Genomic DNA, 25548 nt, shown 5'->3' on the forward strand with positions numbered 1-25548 from the left:
TATATATATATATATAATATTCTGTAACTGTAACTTTTGTCGGTGCTGTGCTTCTTGTCGTAGTGGGAAAGTTCTTTCAGGGTGACCACAATCTATCACAAATACATCTTTTCAAAGCATGCATTACGAACTGTTCACATAATTTCCTTAGGGATTAATAAAAGATTCTGATTCTGATTAAGGGATGTTACCTCATCAACACTGAAGCCAATTCACTCTAATTCAGACAGCATCTTAACATTTTTGGTGTCAGTTCTTTAGATTTCTCATCTGTGCTATCTTTGGTTATTGCGTCAGTTGTTGCTGCTTCATTGATGTATAAGGTTTTTGTTAATTAACCTTAAAATATCTCACAACATTTCATCAGGTTTTCCTTAATTTTACCTGCTAGCAATGCACTACACCAAAGCCTGAAAATAATTATACGATTAGTACAAGACAGGAAAAGGGTTTTGCTTCTAGTGTAGTGTTTTCAGATTTTGCTTTGTTATTTTCTTAGTGACCCTAACCATTATCTAGGTGTGATGAAATAGTGCTTAGAAAACTGGTTGATCTCTAGACTTCTGACTTTTGTTCCCCGTCTTGGCAGCATTTTCCATTTGGCACATGATAGGGAGAAGCAACCAGGGCTGGCTCGCTAGTGAAACCGCACCACATCCAGGCTTTGAATTATAGATCTACGGTGGGGGCTAGCTGTGCTATAGTCAGCAGGATGGCCAACCAAGTCAGTCCTGCTGGTGTAATGACCCCAACAGCAAGTCTTGTGGATCATCATTCATATCAGCCAAGAAAAGCACCAGGCAGCACTGCTCCATCTCACCACACTGTTTATTGCAGGTGTATAGATAATGCCATCATGCTAATTGGGTTCATGTCGCCTCATAAGCAAGCTGTTGTCGGACTTTGGCTGATCCTTGAGATACTATAAATATTTTATAGCCTCTTTTTTTCTTAGCCACCGTGTATAAATTCACGCTCTGACCATTTTCTTTTTGCCAGCCTCCGAGGTCAAGTTAAAATGAGTCACGCGCTGCATCCAAATGAAAAGTGGCTGTAGCATGTGATGTCCATTGTGACACCATGATTAAAACTGCTAAAAATGACACCATGCTTGTAGAGGCTGTCAACCAGGAAATTGCTTTCCTTTTCACTTTGTGCTTTTCTCAGGCGCATCGGGCTTCTAGCCCACTTGTGTCAAAATTGATGTCTCCTTCAGAGGTGCCCATGAATAAGTCAGCAGCCAGTGAAAAGGGGCGATTGGTCCTGGTAGAAATAACAACAAGAGCCAATTTAGAACTGAGTGAAAAGTCTTGTTTTGACGTCAAACATCTAAAATTGTGTCTTTCCGGATCTTTGAAAGATCATGGTTTGACCACTACCCATAAGTTTAACCATTTTGGTAGAGGTTTAGAAATCACACACTGGCTGCTGCAATTGGTTGTTATCATCAGAGTGCTAAGCCATTAATGGACGTGATGGCAAATTGACTGTTACTATACTATCACAGTTTTGGCCTGTCCTTTACTTTGATCGTTAACAGCAAACACATAGGCCCTTATAATGATCTATGTGCTCGCTGTATTGTAGCAGTTGTGTTTGGAGAATGGTTGCTGTGCAGCTGTTCACTGACTCACAGCTTCGCCTCAAGTAAGCTCAACTCAAGAGAGATGAGTTTGATTAACTATTTTAAGGCTCATTTTGCCATTTTAACAGTTTCATCAATTCATCTTAACATTTGCCAAATGTGCTCATGGTGGCAAAATGTGATTAATCGGTTCTTGTGGGGAAATAAATTACGTACCTTTTGTATAGGTGAATTTCTTTGTGCTCAAACATACTGTGTTTCATAAGTGCGTTAAAACTCTGTCTTTTTCATCTTATACACATCAACATGCTTCTTTCGCTTTGAGTGTTTGAGTACGTTTCCATGTAACTGTGAGCAAAAACCGGAAAGAGGGAGGATGTGTATAAAGCTAATGTCAAGAACACTACGTTTCTAAGCGTTTCTTAACCTGTTCTGTACGCTAGACGTCAGTGCTCAAGGGCTAATACTGACCTGTACCTAACCTCAGACACTTCTCAGAAGCCTCTTAATTAAATGCAGAGAACAACCTACGGTAAAGGCCGTCTGTGTCGAGAACTTCTAAACCCAGGAAGGCTAGGCACATGTCCAGACATCCTGTCTTATGTTGCCACACAGTGTACTGACACTAGAGCCAGCACCTTAAAGTCTTATCAGGAGACTTAAGAAAATTAATAGTATAGAATCTTTCCAAGCAGCAGATGCTGTGTGTGGATGTTCATGGGTGGAGCTGTGGGAAGGTAGCCTGTACTGTAACTCAAGAAACACAGATGACAGATGGGACTATATGTGTTATCAACACCCTTGGTCCCTAATGATTTCCCAAGCGCATGCACAGAAACAGAACTGTGCATGAAAGCATGCATTTGATACTTGCTATTATGTAACAGCACTGCTGTGTGCTCATCAGCTTTTTCAAGCAACAAAATTACACAAGCATATATACAAGTTAATATATGCCTTGCATATATTAACAAGCTATGTCGCTTTTCAACATAAAACCAACTAACTTCAAAAAGGAAACATTTTACTCCGTTATAGTTTTTGTTTACATTTGAACTGGTACTTTTTAGCCCCCACCTCCAAAAAGTCTTTCCAGGGGTGCAGAAAATGTGAAAACACTCGTTTTATGCATTTGTTGTGTACAAGAACAACAACAAAAATTTATAGCAAAGTGATCATTTCTGCTGCTTCTTTTAAAGATTGTTTTTCTCCTCAGTGTTGCCAAATGCTCACTCATAAAGGATCACTTTACTGTTGCAAATCTATGTTTAATGTTGTGCTCTTTTTCTTACAAGAATAAGTGTTTTCAGATGATGATAAATAAATAAAACTGAATTGAACTAAATTTTTTATTTTCCCTCACTGCCTTCTCTGTTGTGGCAGGTGTAGTTCAGATCATAGAAAGATGACTGAAAGAGGAATTGTGGTTGACAACATCTATCTAGAGTTAAAGTTACATTTTACCATGGTCACAATAGGTTAATGCCAGAAAGGGTCACTATTGTTTGCCTGACTGTCCATCCCGGGCCTTCCTGCCTACACCTCTTGTCACCGCTGGGACTAGTGGTTTCTCTTAAGAGGTGGGCAAAAACACTCCCTCACTTGGGTGTAACTACAACTGGCATGGCCTCTTTTGCTCCTGACCACTTTGATACATTTATTTTATTATTAGATGTTCAATTACACACTTTTTGTGTCTTTGCTGCTCTTTGCCAGAATAATTCTTCTGACTACACTCACATTGTCTGTGAAGGTCATCACATTGACTGAGACTAAGTGGCTTAAGAGCACCCAAGAGAAGTACTATGTTGTTCACAGTATCTTTTCTATGAAATGCGATCAGAGCTTGTACGTCATGGTATCTGGGTGCTACAGGAGACGGAGGAAGTTAGGGAAAGAGGAAGAATGGGCATCAGTTGTTGGACATGTTATCTTTGGGTCGAAAGGACATTGGGGCATTCACGTGTATGCCATAGAAAAAATACTAACTGAAAAAGTAACGATATAAATTCAAAGAACAAATAGTTGTATGCCTTCGATGTTTACTCTTTTTTTCTTAATACTTTACTCTTCTCTTTGTCCCCCCTCTTTTCTGATTGCAACCTGCGTACGCCTGCCATGCTCCCCGCCTTCATCTGTTGTTCCCAGTTTATTAAAAGTGGAACCCCCCCCCCACCCTCTCTTGAATTTCAATTGAGAGGCTTCAAAGTGAGCGGTTCAGTGGTTGGTGGGGTTGGAAGAGTGGGGGGGGTCATCAAACATGCCGGGTGCTTCAGGCCTCAGAGGACTCTCAAGGCCCACTGCTGAAAGGAGCTGGTCAGCTGACAAACCCCTAGCCCCCCCATAGTCATATCTAAAATAAACTTAAGTGCTCTCTGTTTTTATTATTTTTTCTCCCAGGTCAGTTGCACAAGATTCAAACCTACAATACTGTGAGAAAACTAATTTTCCTTCAGCTGTGTACAATCACACCAAGTCAGTTGGAACCACTCTGAGCCTGAGATTTGTCATCCTTATTGTAATATATTTTTCCTGATGTCGTGATGTTCTGTTTCTGCATTGTTTCTGAAATATTCTTTTTCAGAGATGTGATTTACTAGTGATAATGGACTAGTTTTGTCAAACCGAACAATTAGAAGAATGTGACATTTCAGTGCTTATTCACATTCAGTGTAATATCTGCCACCGTGGCTGTCACATGTACAAAAGCATATTTTTAACACCAATGTTTCCAATTTTCTCCCTAAAAAAACTGAAGTTTGTCTCTTTACTGCATGACTGTCTTTGCCATGTGAGCTGCTTTTTGTTCTATGAAAATGATTCAGACAGATGGCCTGAGTGGATTCCCATTTCCATAAATGCATATTCTACATACAAGCTGTGAAATGAGTGTAGAGGGGACTGTATTTGTCACAAGAAGTGGCTTTCATTTCCTGGACGAAATAGCTTCCGCCGGCATTGTCATTTTTCACATGCAATTTCTTACCATTAACTTTAATAATATATAGGTGGAAGAAGTTATACTAACTAAAGTTTTTACTTTTAACATTTAGGCTCAAAGGTGCACAAAAGTGAAGTTGCACAATTGCTTTTTTTGTACATCTTTAATTTGGATCTGAATATATTAAAATACCATCTGTGGTAAACCATGTTTGCCCCTGTGACCACATTAACAGATTATGGAGAATCCCCAGTAATTAGTGTGTGCGTATGTATGTGTATATGTCTATACACATATAATTTAGTGCTAATTACATGCACCTTTAATTCAAGAAAATACAGAAATGCTGTTACAAATTGGTGTAAGTTGATACTACTACACAGAACATTCCTCTTCACTGTCACAAACAGTCAATTCAGTCATTTAACACCAACAGCTGTTTTAGCAAATGTGGAAACTATAAAGGTTGGCGAGATGGTGAACTGGAACCTTTAAAATAGTCACAAAAGGTAATTGAATGCTAAAACCTACTAGAAGACATAAATGTAGTAAAATAAATCCAAATGGACACACTTGGAGCATGGTGTGTTATGATCATTAAGTAGGTACTGGAGCTCATCTCATTGGCCTGAAGGGGGACATCAAGCAAATGGCTATCTCGTTTTTCCAGATGTACAGCACAGTAAGGGGCTCAACAGAAACTTGCATCTGCAGTGATCTGCCACAAAGAGACATATCTTTATTTTGTGTTAGCTAGTCCTGGAAACTGAGCGGTCGTTTATATTTGTTTTCCTGCACTTATGAGATATTGTAATGATTAGTGAACAGTCATCCATCTAATCCCAGCAGAAATACACTTCAGTAGCCTTTCAGCTGACCTTCTTGTCATTTATCTTTGCCACACTTTCAAGCTGGACCTAATGTCACTGAATAGAGAGCCCATTTGCTCATTAGCACATCTTTCCACTGTTATTAAAAGTAAACCATACTGTCTATACAACAAACACATTACTAAGTTCAATGGCCTCGCTGATGTCAATAGTGTTTAGCCCCTTGCCTGCAAAGGCCTGTCTTCTTTTCCTGTATCTTAACCATTTTCTTCATCATTAGATGGTGGTTCTGATGGACCCCATGGAGGACCCAGACGACATCTTGCGTGCCAATCGCTCGAGGGAGAAGACTTACATGTTTGATGTAGCATTTGACTTCTCCGCTAGTCAGGTTTGTCAGGAGTTAAAGAAAAAACGAAAATAAATTTATGCAAATCTCGCACTGTATTCATATTGATGTGTAGCTGTTTATGTATGGTCTGAACCCTTTCTTCTCCCTATACAGGAGGAAGTGTACCGGGCAACAACAAAAGGCCTAATTGAGGGCCTTATATCAGGCTACAATGCCACTGTGTTTGCCTATGGACCCACAGGTTTGTTTTGTGCGTGTGTATGTGCATTGAACAAGAACCAAATATATTTCTTAGTACTCAGTCTCAGTGCTCATAGGTGTATCATACACTAATTACATGTGCAACCCTCCTGACCTGTTGTCAGCCTGAGCCAGAGAGCTATTCAGCAAGCTCTTGGGAAAAGGTAGACATCTTATTAACACCTGTTTCACTTTTGATTTTAGCAAAGGCCTGATTAGAAAATGAGTCATGCTCTGCATCCCACATTTCCAGCGGGTAGTCACAGGCTGTCAAAGACTAGTACAGAGCCATTGCTCCATCAAGTTTCCCACCTTTCTCTTGCTTTCATTTTTTGCCTTCTGCCTGGCCATTTCTCGCACACAAGCTCTACTCTTGGCCTCCTCTTGTGGAAAGTAAGCACAGAGGTTGTAGCCACTCATGTGTATGCATGTTGTTTCCTCCTTGAAACTACAAAGTTAACAGGTTAGGAGCAAATGATTGGCATTTATTTATACTTTAAAATGTTTTTTCACAAATTCACCTCTGTAGCTAATTTTGTCCGTCACTGGGTGCTCACTACGTGGTTAAGACTGGGTCTATGAGAGGCATTATATTTTGTTTTCAGGTTGTGGAAAGACATACACCATGTTAGGAACTGACAAGGAGCCAGGCATCTATGTTCGAACTCTGAATGACCTGTTCCGTGCCATTGAGGAGACCAGTGATGACATGCTGTACAGTGTGTCCATGTCCTATCTGGAAGTAAGGATTTTCATTTTTAAAAGAATTTCTCTCTAGACCTGTATTCTTATCACGAACTCTCAAGTAATGACACATCTAATTGCTCTGCAGTGAGACCCTAAATGTTAGATCCATTACTCTAATTGCTCACTCAGTAATTACCACTAATTTCTTGAGGTATGAACATTAGATATCCATCGCTGGTTCTGTCTACTGTTCAAATGGGATTTTGTTTTTTGGTTTTGTCTTTTTTATTTTGGGGGGGGGGGGACTTCACACTGTTCTTGTAACATTTGATGTTGTTAATTAATGCCCGTAGTAGGCAGATACAGCTATCGCTTTACTTTTTTCTGGCATCCATGTCACATCTGAAGTGAGCTGGGCATCCTTATCTGCAGCCCAGTAGAGAGAGAGAGAGAGAGAGAGAATAAGATTGTTAGATACATTTTTATATTATGCAATGGAACTTATAATATATGCACATATATGCAGTATAGATATACAAAACATTTCAAATGAGGTGACCTCTGGAAGTGATACAAGCAGTCACCCATCAGCACCTGGACTAAGCAAGTTTCCAGATCCACCTGATGTAGGATTTTTAAGACTGATAGCAATATTTGAAGATTTAAAACTTCAATGTATGAGCTGATATTTTTTGTTTCTGTCAAACACATGAAACTTAAATGAATTTCCTGAACCTGTGATGTGCATAGAAATTTATGAATCCTTGCTAAGATAGTTTGTGAACTGCATTGTCATATTAGCTTGTTTTGGTTTTTTTTTCTCACAACAGCTTGGGAATAACTTATTTAAGTTCTGGCCGACTCTCCTCAGATCAATTAATTGTTGTGTTTCTGGCGAAAGGTGTCGCCTACAGGGAAGTTTCAAAGTACCCTTTGCTCGACAAATTATACAGCGTGAACACTCAGGATTGAAGAGTGTTTTGACTTTTTAACATTTTCATTTATCTGTTGTTATAAAAGCTGATTCTGATATTTCAGTAAATGTAAACGTATCAGCCCCAGGGATATGAGTCCCACCATTATAATGGTCAAGCTCTATCTAACACCTCAGCTTGGTACCGCTCACCACTCCGATTTTCGTCAAGAGGAATCAGATCTGTGATAGTACTCTCATGGATATGCGAGGCTGCAGGAACAGCTTTGGACACTCATGTCAGCATCCAGCATGCCAGTAGCCTTAGCCAATTTCAGTCAGTCACGGCATGGTGGCACTGATGACAGTGTTGTGTGTACACTGTTCTTTTGTGTTTGGAGAGTATTGGCTTGAAAATACAATAAACTGATTGATTCTGGACTGTACAAGAGAGTTCATTTGTGTTCAGTAAACACATCAATCCTGCCACTGACTGAAACCAGTTGATCACAACTGAAAACTACTGACAGAATATGTTTGTGTCACAACGGGACTGAACGGACTCACGCGCAGGCTCTAGGTCTTGAAAGCACAGGAGTCTTTATTACAATACACCAGGTGATCTATTTACAAAGGTGAGGGGAAAGCCGGGCTCCGGGGGTCCACACACGAACGGGAAAGACGCTGAAAGTCACACACACACACTCTGTCCACTCCTCACGTACCTCTTCACACTCCAATCACTCAGGTAACACAGGGGTTGGTCCAGGGAATCTGTACACAGAGACACGAAGTGATTATAAAGTCAAATCGCTGAGAAAACACTCTCGAGGTAACTGCGCTGGGGTTACACTGACGAGGGTCGGCAACGGTCCAGCAACGAGAAACACAGGGTTTAAATACACTGGGAAGTAACGAGGGGAATGAGACACAGAAGGTGGGCACAACTGGGAGAATAATCAGGACTGACGAGACAAGCAAAGCAGGATGCATTCACATAAGACATGGACCTTCAAAGTAAAACAGGAAGTATGACACAGAGACGCGAACTTGACACAGTGGAGACAGCAACTAAGAAACGCAGAGACATAAACCATAAGGCAGAGGACTCTAAGACCCGAAAGACACAGAGGGAAACTCAAACATGCAGACACAGACTTGCACAGAACAGAGGGGACACAGAGAAACATGAAGGGCAAGGGATCGAACCTAGAAACCATAGAATACCTCACACAAGTACAATAATACAAAAATCGCAAAGAACTAAACATGCTGGGTCAGGAGACCCAGAACCCTGGCAGTTGGGTACTTAAAAGATTAAAATGTTGTACTAACAGAAAATGCAGTCATGACTTAAAGCTTGCATTGCCTATTTGTTTTTGTGTTTTGTTTGGGGGGTTTCGACTAGTATATGTTACTGGCCTGTATGTTTTGCATCTTCAAATGATTCTTATTGTTGGAAATGTGGCTTTTTGTAACAACATCAAATGCACTGAAGGGCTGAGAAATCTCTGAAATGTTCAAAAACTATTTTCTCCCATTTACTGTGTTATCTTTCTTTATTTATAAAGTTTAGGATCATCCAGAAAATTTTCATGAAAACTCAAACTTAATCACATGATTTGCAGTGTAAATAGAAATTATAATTGGCATTCAGTTTAGGTCATCTGGACACATGAACTGACTTGGTTGATGGGCACTTAAAAAGGGATGTGGTGGCTGTTCTGTTCACCGAACGTGCAGAGAAAATAAAAGCAAACTGTTTCTTTTCTAAATAGTTTTTGCAGAGGAAGTTGTAGTTTGGGTCTTTTTATTTATTCTTCTGTTCACAAATTGTTTTGGCCTGTCTCTGCAGGGTTTTTTAATCTTCTTATGCTCAGTGTCTAGGTTTTATTTTTCATTTTATTTTATTTTCATATTGCCTAGTCTCAGATATGCAGCATCATTTTTAAGACTCAGATATTTCTTCCAGGAGTCGCCTCTTCACTGTTAGCGTGTTTTGTGGGCATCTTTTAATGAATCTGCTGATTGAGGACCTGTGAGGCGCCTGTTTGTCAAACTAAAAACTGGAAACTCCCAGCTCTCTTTCTGTGTTGGTTAGATTTAGTCTGTGTTGTTATCTCACTGGAGTAATACCCACCATTGCATTTAGTTTTTGTGGCAGTTTTTCCACATAAATTTGTCTCTATTTCTTAAAAGTTTGAGTTTTACTGTTTTTTGGGGGACAATTTTAGACTGTAATAACATACAAATGCTGAAGCCTGAGTCGCTCAACTAGTACAATGTTTAGAGGTTGTTTAGTTTTCAGCTGTGCTAACTTATTTGATTCATAAAAAATTATTTTTTAACCTCATAAACTCGCATTAGTTTTGAACTAGAGCGCAGGTTTGATGGTTTCCTGAAAATGGGCTTGGGTATGCCTATGTAGATATTCTATTAAAATTCAATTAAATGTTATTAAAAAACAAATATGCGTTTGCTTCTGAGTGAACGAAAGTTACTGAGCGATTATATTTTAATAACAGTGTCGACGTCTGACTAATTATTTATCCTGTGGCAATACCAAACATACAAAATGTGCTTTTGTGATGCTGATTACCTCCTAATTAGCTTTTGAGTTTAACTACATTTAGGTGAAGTACTGATGCAAACAATTAAATAATTTATTTGAACTTTGGAATGAAGTTTTTTTTAAGTGATTGTCCTGTGTTGGGGCTATTAGTTCAAGTTTGTTTTTTTAAGTTAGACTGAATTGTGATTTGAATACATTACAAGGGAATTATAGTACAGTCGACCCCCGGTATTTACAGGGGATAGGGACCACAAGCTCCCGTGAATAGCTGAAATCCTCAAATACTTGGGACCCTCTCTTAAAATGCTGATATATTTCAGCTTCCCAAGCTGCATTTTCTTTCCTGGGAGCTTTGTGTTTGGAATTTCGACATTTTATTGATATTTTGCTGTGTTTACATTAATATGAATATTTGAAAATTAGTAAATCATTTTTCTATCATAAAAATTTACTTAGTCACAAAAATAAAATTAAAATGATTAGCAAATATTTTAGAAATGCCCTACGAAGAAAATCTGCGAATACTGAACTGCGAATAGGCGGGGTCGATTGAAGAGACCATTGCTCAGTCCATGCCATCCTTGTCTCTTGTCATCATTACTTCAGCACATTGCTATAAATTGACAACAGTAACTGAAAACTATTCTTGGGTACTTGATTTACATGTGCCTTTATATAGAAAGGTTCAGTACTTTTAGGTGTTTCTTACCTTTGCTTTTCTCAGTGGATGATGAACCACAGATAAAACCACAGGCTGAGGATGGCGGTTTCACTGTTGGCTGTGTTCCACACCTCATTATTGACAAGCAGGTACAGCTCACTCTGTGTGTTCAGCAACAAAAGCCTTAATAGCCCTGGGTACAATAGAGCTGGTTCACTTGACTCTGACAGAAGAAACTTATCCTGGCTGGTGTGAATTAGTATAGCTACAGGCTTCAAGAGGTCGTTTAGGCTTTTCCTCACTTTGAAAATACAAAAACAATATAGCCTTACAGTAAGCATTCAAGAGATCTAATTACAATTTTCACCACGTCATTTAGCAAGATATTTGAATGTTTTTGTTGGTTTGGGTTTTTTCTGTTTTAATTAAACATGAAAAGAATCTTTGAAAGTAACTGTGTCATTGAGGTTATTTTTATGATTTTAAGTGAACAATTTATCTGTTATAGTTTTGCAACAAGATCTGCAAAAGATGGCAGTACAAAAATACAAATAAATGTGTCAGATTTATTCAGAAATGTTCAGGCTGTCAGGAAACAAAAGAAATTTGGAGAAGAAAACAAAAAGGAAAAGCTCCAGGCAAAAGAAAACAAAATGAGGAATACAAACAGAGAGATGAAAAATGAAAAGAGCACAATAGACGTACTTGTTGGATACAAATCTAACCTCTCAGAGTGGGCTTTGCATCTGACATCAAAATGACATTTTGTGTTTTCAGTGCCAGACTCTATCATTATGTTCAGTGACTGACAATGTTATTGAAGCCTAGCTTTTAGTAGCACTCTGGGTGGGTGGAAGTTAAAATGTTCCTATTAGGAAGCCTAGTCGCTGAGTCTGGATGCTCTCTGACCTGTATTGAACTCATCGGGATGAATCCTGAAACAAGTGTGTGCGTGACATGTGTGTTTGCTGTTTCCAGGGAGCAATCTGTTACCGCTGCTGCCTCACCACAAAGAGTTTAAACGCCATTTTATAGCCTTACTGAGCGAAGTGCACACATCTGTTCCTTTCCTTGTTCCGATCACAATCTCTTTCACATGTGCAATCTCTTAAACATGTGCACAGAGCACATAAATATAGCCTGTACTGATAAAAGGACACCTTCAGCCATTCTGTACCATTCACATGCACACAGCCGTCCTCCTTTTTTGTTCATGTTTATTCTGGTTTGTGGGTTTTGGCAGATTTAGAAACCTTAATGGAAAGAGAAACCTTTTTAGCTACATTAGTGAGCCTCTAAGGATGGCAAACTCTGCAAGCTGGTTTCTGGCAGCTGCTTTTGTCCAAATAACTAACTACTATTTTGTCCATCTGAAGGTTCAGAATATAAAGCCAGTTCTCTTACGAAATGGGTTTCTTTCTGAATGATGTCTGATTTCCAAAAGCCTTTTCAGTTTACTTGGCACCATGTTAGTATTAGATTTTTCCAGACATGTTACTTACTCGGATTGAAAGCTGTTGTAGGTCACCAGAGGTCAACAGAACTAATATTTAGGATACCTTTGATGAAGACAGGTGGACACTGTTGGACATGGAAGTACTTTGTGCTGTTATCCTAAAGTAACTGGCAACAGCGTAACGTTTTAATCGAGACGTTTGTGTTGAAGTACATGTAATAATCACTTTGTTTTGGTGTCAAATTGCGTATCAAGAATCATTCATTCAGCTGGTAGTCTCACTAGCAATTACATTTCTAATATCATGACAGCATTAGGCTGATTGTTGGTATTTATTTAAGTAGATTTTGCGATAGTTTGCACTGACAGTTGTTTTTGTATCCTCTTTGCTAGCTTTGATGTATTACACTGTAATATTTCTGACTATCCAGCAATCTTTAATCATTCCATTATTTTCTTTTAAAGCCATCATCTTGTCAAGTGTTAAATTTATTCAACACTTTGTATTGTGAACGTATATCTTAGCTGTGTCTTGTGCTAACAGTGATTCTAGCACGTTTACCATGAGTGTATTTTAACATTTAGCTCAAAGTACCACTATGATTCAGTAGAACCTCTCAGAGCTGCTGTACACTCGGGCTTGTTTAAACATCACCAGCAATCATAGTGTACCAATGGAAAAAATAACGGAACAACCACCCAGCTGTCAGTGGCAGTAAAAGCATCCTCTTGTTAGCGTTTGTGGGTTTGTCTGCTCGACAAATAAAAAGCATCTTTAACATTTCCAACCCACTGGCAGATTGTCGTCCAGTGGTCACTTTCCAGGATGTAACTTCCTACACTGGGTTTTTATGTGGCTGTGGGCCTTCACGCTCACGCCATTACTGTCAGTTCAGAGAAGTCACTTCAATTCTGCTTTCATGAAAAAGCGCACTGACGTTAATTTGATGACAGCTTGCCACCCAACAAGTAGAGGTTATTTAATGACAAGTTGCTGAAAATGTAGCACTTGATGTTTTTGTACCAGGTTTCAGTCTATGCAGTAGGCCTGAAAGGCTGAATGAAGCCTTTTCCATGGATGTAAGCATTTTCGCAGTTAATGTGTGTCTGTAACCTAGCTTTTTGATCTTTATTGCAGGTCCGTTCATATATATTTATACATATATTCTGTTTGTTATTAGATCTACAATGAGATGATCCGTGACCTGCTGAATCCATCCTCAGGCTTCTTAGACCTAAGAGAAGATTCTAAGGGAGTTATTCAGGTTGCTGGAATCACAGAGGTGTCCACCATCAATGCTCAAGAGGTGAGTCAGTTTACCTTTCCAAGCACTACATGACCCATTTATTTCAATCAAAACACTCAGAAATTACAAAGACCAGAAATAACTCACACCTGTGTTTTTCTAGATCATGGAGCTCCTCATGAAGGGCAACAAACAGCGCACCCAGGAGCCAACAGCCGCCAATCAGACGTCATCTCGCTCCCACGCTGTGCTACAAGTAGCTGTCAAACAGCAGAGCCGCTGTCGTGACGTTCTGCAGGAGGTCCGCTTTGCACGCCTCTTCATGATTGACCTCGCCGGCTCCGAACGAGCAGCACAGGTGTGTGTACATATATATATATATTTATATATGTATATATTTATTCAGAGGGAGTGAGTGTGGGTGAAGCTACTTTTATCAAGTGCTTACCCACCGAAGTCAAGATTCAAGGCTGTGGCTAATGTGATGTGTCTGTATACAGTACAAGGGTTTGCTCCATGAATCGTGTCTCCATGGGGAACAATGAATGATTTCTTCAGAGGATAGACGTTATCATAAATCTTAGGAGACTTATAAAAAATATAATATAATCTGAGTCCCTTGATCCAGTAGGATATGTCCACCAGTGGCCACCAGCTTTTGTTTTTTCATTTTAACATATATTTGTGACATGATACCTGCAACCTCTACCTAAGTAGAGTCAAAAACAGTTCATAGTGGACTTAAATTTGACAGGTGGTCAGAAACATGAATCCCGTAACTGTGTTAATGGTATCACAACTCGTTTCTTTTCATAAATGAAATCTGATGTCTGCACTTTTTTTCTTTTTTTTAGACAACACTGTTTTGTTTTCCAGGAATTTATGAAAAGTGTTCTAGATATTTCTACAGAAAACTAACACAAAATAAAGACTTGGAAGATGACATATTAAAGCACATTCTTCACAGAGAAAATAAGAATGACAGATATAAAAGCGAAGAGCAGTACATGGAATTTCTTTTTAGTATTGTCACACTGGTATTTATCAGTACAGCGATGAAGAGAATCTGCGAGCCATTTCATTTTCTGGGTTCTATTATCGCCTTGACCTTTTCTTTGCAAGCGGTTAAGTGAGAAAAACTCAAGTATTTGTTCAGTTGTTTTTTTCTTTTTGGCAGTTGTTCAGGTTGAGACTGCTTTATTCCTTCATTTGAATAGCTTGTCACTGATGCTCATTTTACCACAGGCTTGTTGTTCTTCACCATGAGATAATCATGCGGTCAGGCTGTGAGAGCACTTATTTGTCATGGAGACTATTTGAATGATTCAAAGGCATAATATTGATGAATTGCGCATTACAAGGCTGAGCATACCTCACAGGTGTTAGTCACATGAAGCTGCAAAGAACATTTTCTCTCCCTGTAAACAAGAGGCATCCATGTAGTTAGCAAAAGGTGAGGTTGTGTTATTTTAGTAGTAGATGGACCAAGCATTGGAGCTAATGCCATCTATTGGTCAGGAGTGGAAACATGTCAACTACACCACCGAAAGAAACAGCCAACAATAGTTTACTAATGTTGACACTCCCCTGGTGTCCGGGGGCTGTAAAGCCTGTGAAAACATAGCTCAAATATCACCATCATTAATGAATTCTCTATTTAGTATAACTTATTAATTTAAAAGGTTTAAACTGTGTTAATCTGTTGATACTTATTCAGTTTTTTTGTCAGTTCCACCCAAAAGTAAGTGTTATCATAATATTACTGTTATTATTATATCATTATTATTATTATTATTATATTACTTAAATCACCTTCAGAGCAGTAAAAGAAACGGGGGAATATTTTCCTTTTTTAAAAGCATATTTGAAGTTTTCTCATTACTCATCCATTTTTATTTTATTTTATCAGACTCAAAATAGAGGTCAGCGTTTGAAGGAAGGGGCCCACATCAACCGTTCCCTCCTGGCTTTGGGCAACTGCATTAACGCCCTGAGTGACAAAAATGGTAACAAGTATGTCAACTATCGAGACAGCAAGTTGACTCGTCTCCTGAAGGTACAGTCCTCTAAAGGTTTATATGGGACCAACTGTGTTGATGATTTAGATGTTTTTTGTGTGTGTATTTATATTTATCATTCTTTTTTTAAACAAAAGGACTCCTTGGGCGGAAACAGCCGAACGGTCATGATAGCCCATATTAGCCCTGCCTCTGTAGCTTTTGAGGAGTCTCGTAACACGCTGACATATGCAGACCGTGCCAAAAGTATTCGAACACGGGTGAGCTGAGTAATATTTTATGTCTCAGTGTTGCTTCACTCTAGCAGAAGTTAAATAAATTAATGTAGCTTCAACTCAACTTTCTGCAGTTAGAAATCCAACTTCTATTGTATAATTCATATATCCAAAGTATATCTCAAGTATTCTTTGTCATCTTTGTCCTTTAGGTGAAGAAGAACATGATAAATGTGTCATACCACATTGCTCAGTACACCAATATCATCTCAGACCTGCGCTGCGAGATCGAGAGGTTGAAAAAGAAGATTGCCGAACAGGCGAGTCGACAGCTCAATTCTGACCGAGCTGACATCCGCAATGTTCAGGGTAAGGTCTCGCACTCACAGCTGACTTTAATATTTGAAAAATACCTGCTTTTTGAGCTCTTTGAGTCTAATCTCCATCCCTTCCCTTGTAGCAGAGGTCCAGGCCCACTCCAGCCAGCAGAGTCGAGAGGAGATGGATTTGTTGAGGGAGCAGCTTCTGGAAGCCTTCCGCCAACAGATGCAGATCAGGAAGAGCCTGATGGAGCTGGAAAACAACAACATGGAGATCCAGATTGCCACCTCTAACAATCTTTTAACTATTACAGAGTCAGTTTCAAGCCTTTTTGTCATGTTTCTCCCTTCTTTAACCAACACTATTTATCCTGTATTTCTCTTTGTAACATTATTAAATCCAGCTATTTGATAATATGTTGAAAACTCACAGCATGTCTTTGTCGTGCTTAAAGTTGCCTGAAAGTGTCAGTGTTTGTGGATTATATAAATATAAATTATTGTAAGTCTGATCAAAAAAACTAAAAAACAACATAAATCAAATGTAATAATGAATTTTATTGGCCACATTTTTTTTTTTTTTAAAAACAGAAGACTTTTTCAACTATGTACTTTCAAATGTGCCTTCATTAACCAGATATTATTGTCTCTGTCAGTGACCATGTGTAATTTTCTTCTCTTAGCTGGGAACAGGAGCGCGGCAGGCGCAGGAGAAAGTGGCGTGCGGAGAGGAGGAAGGAAAGTGTCAATAAGGATGAAAGCGAGAAGGACTCTGATTCCTCAGAGTCTCCTCCAGACACCACGGAGACTCAGGAGGTGGCAATAGCTCGAGAAAATCTGGTTGCACTCATGGCTGAACAGAAAAAGATTCACAAGGAGAAGGTGGGAATGTCTGTCTACAACTAGAAAAAAATAGCAGAAAACAGAATCATTCTTATAAAACCTTTGACTGTAGTGCATACATAATATTTTTAGTGTCTGAAATACAGTCTGCTTTTTAAAATGTGCCTTTATACCTTTCGTTTAAAGGCGTTGCTTGAGCGTAGGTTTCTGGAGCTTCGGGATCAGGCCCGGCGCTTGGAGGAGCTGCTGCCGCGGCGGGTTAGCTCAGAGGAGCAACGCGAGGTCCTAGGACTTCTCTGTAAGGTCCACGAGCTGGAGATTGAGAACGCAGAGATGCAGTCCCACGCTCTGCTCAAAGACAACGTGATCCGACAGAAAAACTTTGTGGTGCAGCGTTTTGAACAGCACAGACACCTGTGTGACGAAATTATTCAGCAGCAGAGACAGTTCATTGATGGTGAGTATGTGAGCATTATGACTCCGAAGTTTGTTAAAAACAAACATAATCTAAATACATATAGCACTGCTAACTGGGTTATTAGGCACTTTATAGTTTAATATCAATGAAGTGAAATGAGGTTACTTTGAACCAGACAGTTAGACAATTGAATAATCATGAAGGAGCTCATCAGTTGTTTTTGATTTGTTTTTTTTATGAAATTATTTCCTGACATGAATTATCCTCCGTGTTACAGACCACAGTCTGCCCGTACCTCCACACCTTCAGGAGCTGTATGATATGTACATGAAGGAACTAGATGATAGGAAACTGGAGAAAGCAATTGGCCTAGAAAAGGTGACAATCAGGCAGACCATCAAGGTAACCACAGCTGACACGTAAAGTCTAAACTAAGTGATACTATAGTAGTATTAAGCTTAGAAGAACACAAGGTACAACTAACTCCTATGTGCTTACTTCCAGGAGGTCTCGCTACCTAAAATCGCCTTGCCTTCTCGCGGTCGTGACAACATGCAGGACATAGATTCAGACCAGGAGAGCATACGTAACATGTGCTCAGATAACAGGCGAGGTCAAGCCAAAATACGCAGACATACCCTGCCTCCCATTCTGCCTGAACCTGATCTGTAAGAGGACATCTTTTTCATGTGTGCCTTAAAGCTTTTTAACTCGTTACACTATCTGGATACATACTGTAGGTTCTCAGTTTTGTTCTCTTATTCCCGGCTTTAGGGACAATAACAGAGTTTTCAAGAGCAGCCCTCATGCCAGGCAAATGAAAAATTCAGCAGTAATGACCCCACCTCCTATCCACATAAATGGGAAGGGCAACAGAGAGGTAAGCACAACTATAACACCATCTGGTTTTGTTCATTTTGCTTTATCAGCTGTGAGAAAATGCAGAAGAGCTTCTCTTCACATGGCTTCGTATTTGAATTTCACTCTCAGATATACTTCACTCTATTAATCCCTTTGTTTTTCAACATTCGCCTGTCCATAATAAAATGTTCACTATTGACTCCTATGTTCAGGCTTTTTTTTGCTAAGCTTACCAAAGAATTACATCTTTGTTTCATCACCTCCAGCTCATTATTTTTTCCTGTGTAAATGCATCTGAGAGATGTGATTCATTGGCAAGATAAAGTTATGTTCACCAGAGTCCACCAGAGCCCCATTCAGAATTAAAATTTCATTTTGGAGAGCCATAGAATTGATTAATCCTCACTGACACTCAGACAGACCGACTGAAAGCAAAGTACCACAGTGAATGTCATATCGTAATGTGGCACTCTGCATCTCACGTCTGCAGCTGCAGCCTCTGGCTCCTGAGAGCTTTCTGAGTTACAGCCATCTCAGCCACAGTGTCAGCAGCCACCTGGACTCATCACCTGAGAGCAGCGAGGCAGGGGCCGATATCCCCCTCTCAATAAATGGTACGATATTCAAATGAGGACATATGAACTTTGGGGAATTTTAACAGAGTTTTTATCTACAGTTTAAATACAGGGGGAGTATTTAAATGCAGGTAACAGAAAATCAATAAACCCTTGAGTTTGATGATTGTTTGTTTCCATGATGTAAGATTTTTTTAAAGCACTTTGCATCAGTGCTCAGGATGAAGCCTTCAGATTTCACGGTGACCTAGAAGTGTATTTTTTGAAGCAGGACACAAGAAATATTCTGCAGATCTTCTTCATGTTTAATATGAGCGATTGATTTTCAGTTATAACAATTAAATCAGTGCTAATGGGGAAAAGTAGTGTTTCTCTGTTAACTAGCTTTCTTTCTGTTGTGTGAATGGAGATTAAAAATGACAGTGAAAAGAAATTACCTGTGTCTCCACAGAACGGCAGCAGATTTTAAAGGGGGTCCAGAACATTGCAGTAAAAGCAGCACGTCGGCGCTCCAAAGCGCTCGAGGTGGATGTCTTGCGGTTACCTCCTGCACCATCTCCCCTGGACCCCAAGAAGCAGAAGAGCAGCCTTTCTTTAAGCGAAGCTCCCCCTAGAGGTTTGCCAATGAGGCGCGTCAGGCAGCCCAGCCCCGAGCTGAGACACGCCACTTCAGACGATAACCTGTCCAGCAGCACCGGGGAGGGACCTGGTTTGCATGTGACCTGGACACGCCCACGTAACCGACAGGTGCTCAACAAGAACCAAACGCCTCGCGAGGCAGACTTAGAAGGCCGTCGCAAAAAGAGACGCTCACGCTCTTTCGAGGTCACAGGTCAAGCGGTTAGTATTTGGCTTTCTTTTCAAACTGCCACAAGACGCGTGAAAGGTGTCACATAATGTTGATGTCTGTAGATTATCAGTAGTCTGTGTTAACAAGAGGACTAATATGACTGGCCTGGGGTGGCTTCTTTTGTGGTAATCATTTGTCTTATAAGGATTTAAGCCAGCCGCTTGGTACTATAGACTGTATATTAGAGTTATTCCCTCTGTGTACTATGTCACTACATATATGTCACTGGTATGGGCGTATGCCGTGTGTCTTGGAAGATGAGTCTATTAGTGTTCTTCATCTAACTTCCAGGTACCTCAAACCAAGACGAGCACAGCTCAGAGGTTTCGCCCTCTGGACAGCACATCAGACCCTCATCTCCACATTAATGTTCAACCCCAGGCCCCTATGCTACGCCCCCAGTACCGAGGGGTCCCTCCTCTCGCCAAAGTCAGGCCTCCCCACAGCAGCCAGCAAACAGGTAAACCAATTTCACTGCCTGTGAGGAGATAGTCTTCCTTAAAGTTGTTACACTGCCGAGCACAATCTGAGAAACCTCCTTATGTACATTTTATAATATGCAAAACATGTAAAGTGTATTTTCTACTGCTCAGCTTCACATGATTACACCCCTCAGGTATATACATGACATTATACATACACATAGCCTTTAAATAACTCATGTTCATGTGTCTCCAATCTTCAAGTATCATTCCTCTTTCACCTTTCGTCATCACTGTACTGAGCATTCATTCTGTTATTCCCTCTCTTTCCATAGGCTCAAATGCTGAGTCCTCTACAACCAATATGAATAACCTGAAGCGAGCACCCCAACTACGGCAGCCCCAGCCCCTCCTCTACATAACAAACACAGGCGCGGGCGCCCAGCGTATACGCAGACACTGAGCTTACACTGGCCGCGACTCCCAACACCAGCATTAACACCAAACCCAGCTGAGCCTGGAGGCCGAACCATCTTGTTATCAGAGATCTGAGAGCATGCAGCCTCAATAAAAAAAAAGAATTAATCCTTCAGTGACTGTCACTACGCAAAATTTGTAACAACATTGAGCTGGATAATTTCACACAGGTCTCACTGTGTGAGGTTGACACGGCAGTAGCTCCGCTTAATTTCGATCCTAAAACTCCAAATAGACCGTGATTATACGCAGTAACCGAAGGTAACTTAAACTACTGTCTGATAAAGTGGCTGGGTGTCTACACACCAGTTGAAAATGCCCAAAAAAGTTTTGCCAAAGTTGGACACGCCGGACGGGGAAGGCCCGAGTGAAGCCTCCGGCCACAGTAAAGACGCCAGCGGAACCGTCACGAGCACAGACAATATAGTGTTGGGGGCTATTGCGGCACTCCGCTCTGAACTGGCAGGTGTTAAGGTTGAAATTTGTGACAAAATTGAAAATAAGATCTCAGAAGTCACAGCTGTATTAAGAGGGGAGATAGCCAGCTTGAAAGCCGAGAATGACAAAGCCATAACAACGCTAAGGAACGAGATAGAGTCACATGGCCATACGCTGCAAGAGCTAGCCAACACGGCTAGCGGCTCATCCGATGCAATACGGGAGTTGGAGAACAAAGTTGAGACGCTCCGTGGGCAAGTGACATCGCTTTCTGAAAAATGCCTCGACCTTGAGGGATGCTCGAAGCGTCAGAACCTAAGAGTGGTAGGGGTGAAACAAGGCAAAGAGGACGGGCAGAATGCCATGGAGTTTGCAGGGAGGCTGTTAAAAGAAGCGCTTGGACTGGACGAAACACCTGTGATTGACAGAGCTTTGAGAAAGAAGCCCGGAGATAACGAACCACCTCGACATCTTATTGTAAGAGTTCACTACTGCCACACCTATGAGGACATCATGAAGAAAGTCATGGGCACCCGGGATATAACATTTTGTGGCCGGTGGATTCAGATTTTCCGGGACCTGCCACCTGAGGTGGCAAAGCGCCGAGCTACGTTCACCGCTGTGAGGAGGATGCTACGCGACAAACTGGGAGTCAAATACGGACTTCTTTACCCAGCCAAACTACGAGTGTCTCACGACGGTGTTGAGAATTTTTTTACTGACCCGGAAAAAGCACGACAGTATGCAGAACGCCTCATTGGAGACGTGGATAACGGAGGATCACTGGATCCTATCCCACGTGAGATAAGGGCAGATAATGCCACAATACACCACCCAGAATGCGAAGAACCTCTACGCAGGTGACATCTAGCACTTTACTACAGACAGGTTGTTTTTTTGTTTTTTTTCCTTTGTGTACCTAAGAGTCAATAATCCGGGTAGCCTGCGGTTAAAGGCATATGTTAGTAACGTTATACTTGTTAATGATGTTACATGTTGCGGTCTCATACTTGGTTTTAAGGGCTGCTAGTTAGACACCCTTTAACTTGTTTTTGAATAACTGTATTGTTTTGTTTAATAGTGACGATAATGTACCTTCTGATCCTTCTTTTTGTGATATCTGGTCTATGCTTAATGTCTTTATGGAGCTACACAGGGCACTTGTTATGTCGGTGGTTGCGACAGAGGATGGTTGGAAGTACACGTGGTCTTGTTGGGAGGATGGCAGGCTCCCCTCCCTGCTATGACCTAGGTGTATGTGGGGTTTTTTTGTTGTTTGTTTGTTTGTTTTTCTTTTTTATTATTTCTGCTGTGTTTATTTTGTATTTTCGTGGGTGGGGTTGTTGGGTGGGAAGGTGCTATGGTAGAAAATGTTCTAGTCAATATGGGACAATACACATAAATCACTAACAATATGGCCTCGGTAGATGGTGATGGAAATGATGGGGTGAACAGGAGAGGGCTTGTAACCTTTTGCTCTTGGAATGTGAATGGCATCAATGAACCAATAAAACGTGGTAAGCTGTTGGCATACCTAAAGTCATTGAGATCAGATGTTATTTTCTATCAGGAGACCCATCTTGAAAATGATGCACATTGCAGGATTACAGCTAAGTGGATAGGGCAGGTTTATCACTCAAGGTTTTCTGCAAAGGCAAGGGGTACAGCAATAATTATTCGTAAAAATGTGCCATTCATACATAAATCGACCCTGGCAGATAAGGAGGGGAGATATATCATGGTGGTAGGAGAAATTCAGTCTATACCAATCACATTGCTGAATGTCTATGGCCCGAACAGGGATGACCCAGAGTTTTTTAGAAAAATGTTTAGCTTGATCCCGGATATTTCAACTACAAACTTGATACTTGGGGAAGACTTTAATTTAGTTTTAGATACCTATCTAGACAGGTCGTCAGCTCAGAGAATTGCGCCATCGAATGCTTCTAGGTTTCTGAAATCATTTATTGATAATTTGGGTCTTGTGGATGTTTGGAGAACGTTGAATGCAACCGGAAGGGAATATTCCTTTCACTCTGGGGTTCATAATACGTACTCCCGTATAGACTACTTTCTATTAGATGTAAACTGTTACATGGAGTCCAGAGTAATAAATATCATAATATCCTTATATCAGATCATAGCCCAGTGTCTATTTCACTAAATTTACTGGAATCAGGTGGTAATTATAAACACTGGCGATTAGACCCTCAACTTCTTACGAGGAAAACATTCTGCAATTAGCTGGAAGAACAGATCAAGTTGTTTTTTGAGATGAATGACAAAGATGATGTATCACCTCTGTTATTGTGGGAGACGTTTAAAGCATATGTTAGAGGCTGTGTAATTTCTTTTCAGTCGTCTGAGAAAAAACGTAATAACATGGAACGCATACAGTTGGAGGTTCAAATACAAAAATTGGACTCTGTGAATGCCAGACAACCATTTGTACAGCTACATAGTAAAATATCAGCTCTGAAGTATAAACTCAATAACTTACTCTCAGATAAAATTTCCAGGGCTTTAAGCAGACCTATTTTGAATTTGGCGATAAGCCACATAAATTACTGGCCAGGCATTTAAGGAAGAGAGAAAGTGATAGGGCTATTCATGCAATCAGGTCAGACTCAGGGTTGTTGATTAATTCTTATAAGGATATTAACACTGCTTTTAGACAGTTTTATGAACAGTTATATACATCTCAGTGTAATGCACTTCCTGAAATTATGCAGGATTTTCTAAGCAAATGTAACTTGCCCACATTGGCACAAAAGGACAGGACACTTCTAGATGCAGATTTAACATGTCCAGAATTGATTAATATCATACGCTCCCTGAAAAACAGGAAGAGCCCAGGACCTGATGGTCTATGTACTGAGTTTTATAAAAAGTTTAGCAGTTTACTAACCCCATATTTGCTGAAAATGTTTAATATGGCCTTGAAAGATGGTGCACTCCCGCAGACTCTGAATGAAGCAACTGTGACTCTCATTCCAAAGAACGGAAAGGACCCAGAATTGGTGAGTTCTTACTGACCAATCTCTTTATTGAACACAGATCAGAAAATACTGGCCAAGTCTTTAGCCAGGAGACTTAGTTCTCACATAGGTAAACTGGTTCACCCAGATCAAACAGGGTTTATCCCAGCAAGACATGCATCTTATAACCTGAGACGTCTTTTTGACATTATTTATTCCTCTAGGGATCCAGATAAAGACCTAGTGATACTGAGCCTTGATGCAGAAAAGGCCTTTGACTGTGTCGAATGGTCATATCTATATGCAGTATTAAGTAAGTTCGGAGTTGGACCTAAATTTGTTTCCTGGATTCAATTGTTATATAGTAATCCGTGTGCCAGAATACTCACAAACAATACCCTTTCCGAACCAATTAAGCTATTTCGTGGCACAAGACAAGGATATGCGCTGAGCCCTTTATTGTTTGACCTCGCATTAGAGCTGTTGGCAGAAACAATTCGGAAACATAAAGAAATACATGGCTATAATGCAGGATACACCTCTAATAAGATCTCACTGTATGCTGACGATATTCTGCTGTTTGTAACCAGACCATTAGACTCAATCCCTAAGGTGCTAGTAACAATAGATTTATTTAGCTCTTTTTCAGGTTACAAAGTAAATTGGGGGAAGAGCCAACTGATGCCAATTAAATGCAGTAATCTTGATTTACTAAATCGTCTTCCCTTTAGAATAATGTCAGAAAAATTTTCATATCTTGGAATTGAAGTTACTAAGTCATACAAGTCTGGATACATTTAAAAACGAGGTTGAATTTTGGAAATCACTCCCACTTTCCATGATAGGTATGGTGAATGCGATCAAAATGATTTGTCTCCCCCAACTCCTATATCTGTTTCAAAATATCCCTGTGTATCTAAATGCTACATTTTTTCAAAAATTGGATTCAGTCCTTCTCCCTTTTATCTGGAACTACAAGAGCCACAGGATAAAAAAGGCCCACCTTTGTAAAGAGAAAATACATGGTGGTCTAGCCTTACCAGATTTTAAAAATTACTACTTCGCAGCTAATATGCAATACATAGCTTATTGGCTACATGATACAGTTATAATGGGAAGTTGGTTGGACATGGAGCGAGAGGACTGTATGCCTCATTCTCTTGGTGCAATTGCATTGTCTCCTGTTCGTTTTAAAAATACATACTACAACTGTAATCCAGTTATTCACAATACAATTCAAATCTGGAGACAGATCGTGAAAGAGTATAGACTCAGAGCCTTCTCGCTTTTGACACCTATTACAGCTAATCCTGCATTCAGACCCTCAGTTTTAGATGGGACATTTGATCGCTGGAAGGAAATGGGGTTGCGAAATGTGGGACACCTGTATTTTCAGGGCTCTTTTGCTTCATTTCAACAGCTTAAGGAGAAGTACAATTTACTAGCCTGTGATTTTTTTTTATTTTTTTAGATACCTTCAAATAAGGAGCTATGTAAGGTCCCAACTACAACAATTTGAGTTTGCAACTCCAGGTAAGCTTGACCAATGCCTGGCGGATTGTATAACAGAAAAGCATGCGGTTGCTTCTATATATGAGATATTACAGTCACTCCGGCAGAAGGATACAGGTAAAATAAAATCAGCTTGG

At 40.1% G+C, this 25548-nt stretch overlaps 1 protein-coding gene across 3 annotated transcripts in view; it reads left to right on the forward strand.

Moving 5' to 3' along the window:
* Positions 1–25369, forward strand: part of kif19 (kinesin family member 19) — a 38373-nt gene extending 13004 nt beyond the window's left edge. For 2 of the 3 annotated variants that reach the window (XM_042224166.1, XM_005913543.3), the window contains exons 4-21: positions 5637–5747; positions 5862–5949; positions 6554–6690; positions 13419–13544; positions 13648–13842; positions 15394–15540; positions 15640–15762; positions 15930–16086; positions 16178–16352; positions 16721–16919; positions 17067–17337; positions 17576–17700; positions 17803–17966; positions 18073–18178; positions 18650–18773; positions 19186–19574; positions 19876–20044; positions 20342–25369. In XM_042224166.1, the coding sequence (XP_042080100.1) occupies positions 5637–5747; positions 5862–5949; positions 6554–6690; positions 13419–13544; positions 13648–13842; positions 15394–15540; positions 15640–15762; positions 15930–16086; positions 16178–16352; positions 16721–16919; positions 17067–17337; positions 17576–17700; positions 17803–17966; positions 18073–18178; positions 18650–18773; positions 19186–19574; positions 19876–20044; positions 20342–20469 (2934 nt within the window). In that variant the 3' untranslated portion in view covers positions 20470–25369. The remainder of the gene's footprint in view (positions 1–5636; positions 5748–5861; positions 5950–6553; positions 6691–13418; positions 13545–13647; positions 13843–15393; positions 15541–15639; positions 15763–15929; positions 16087–16177; positions 16353–16720; positions 16920–17066; positions 17338–17575; positions 17701–17802; positions 17967–18072; positions 18179–18649; positions 18774–19185; positions 19575–19875; positions 20045–20341) is intronic. The other variant, XM_005913544.3, reaches the window with a different exon arrangement.
* Positions 25370–25548: the final 179 nt, after the last annotated feature.

This window comes from Haplochromis burtoni, unplaced genomic scaffold (assembly GCF_018398535.1).
Source record: "Haplochromis burtoni strain Fernald_Lab_line unplaced genomic scaffold, NCSU_Asbu1 Contig_6, whole genome shotgun sequence".
Classification (NCBI taxonomy): domain Eukaryota; kingdom Metazoa; phylum Chordata; class Actinopteri; order Cichliformes; family Cichlidae; genus Haplochromis; species Haplochromis burtoni.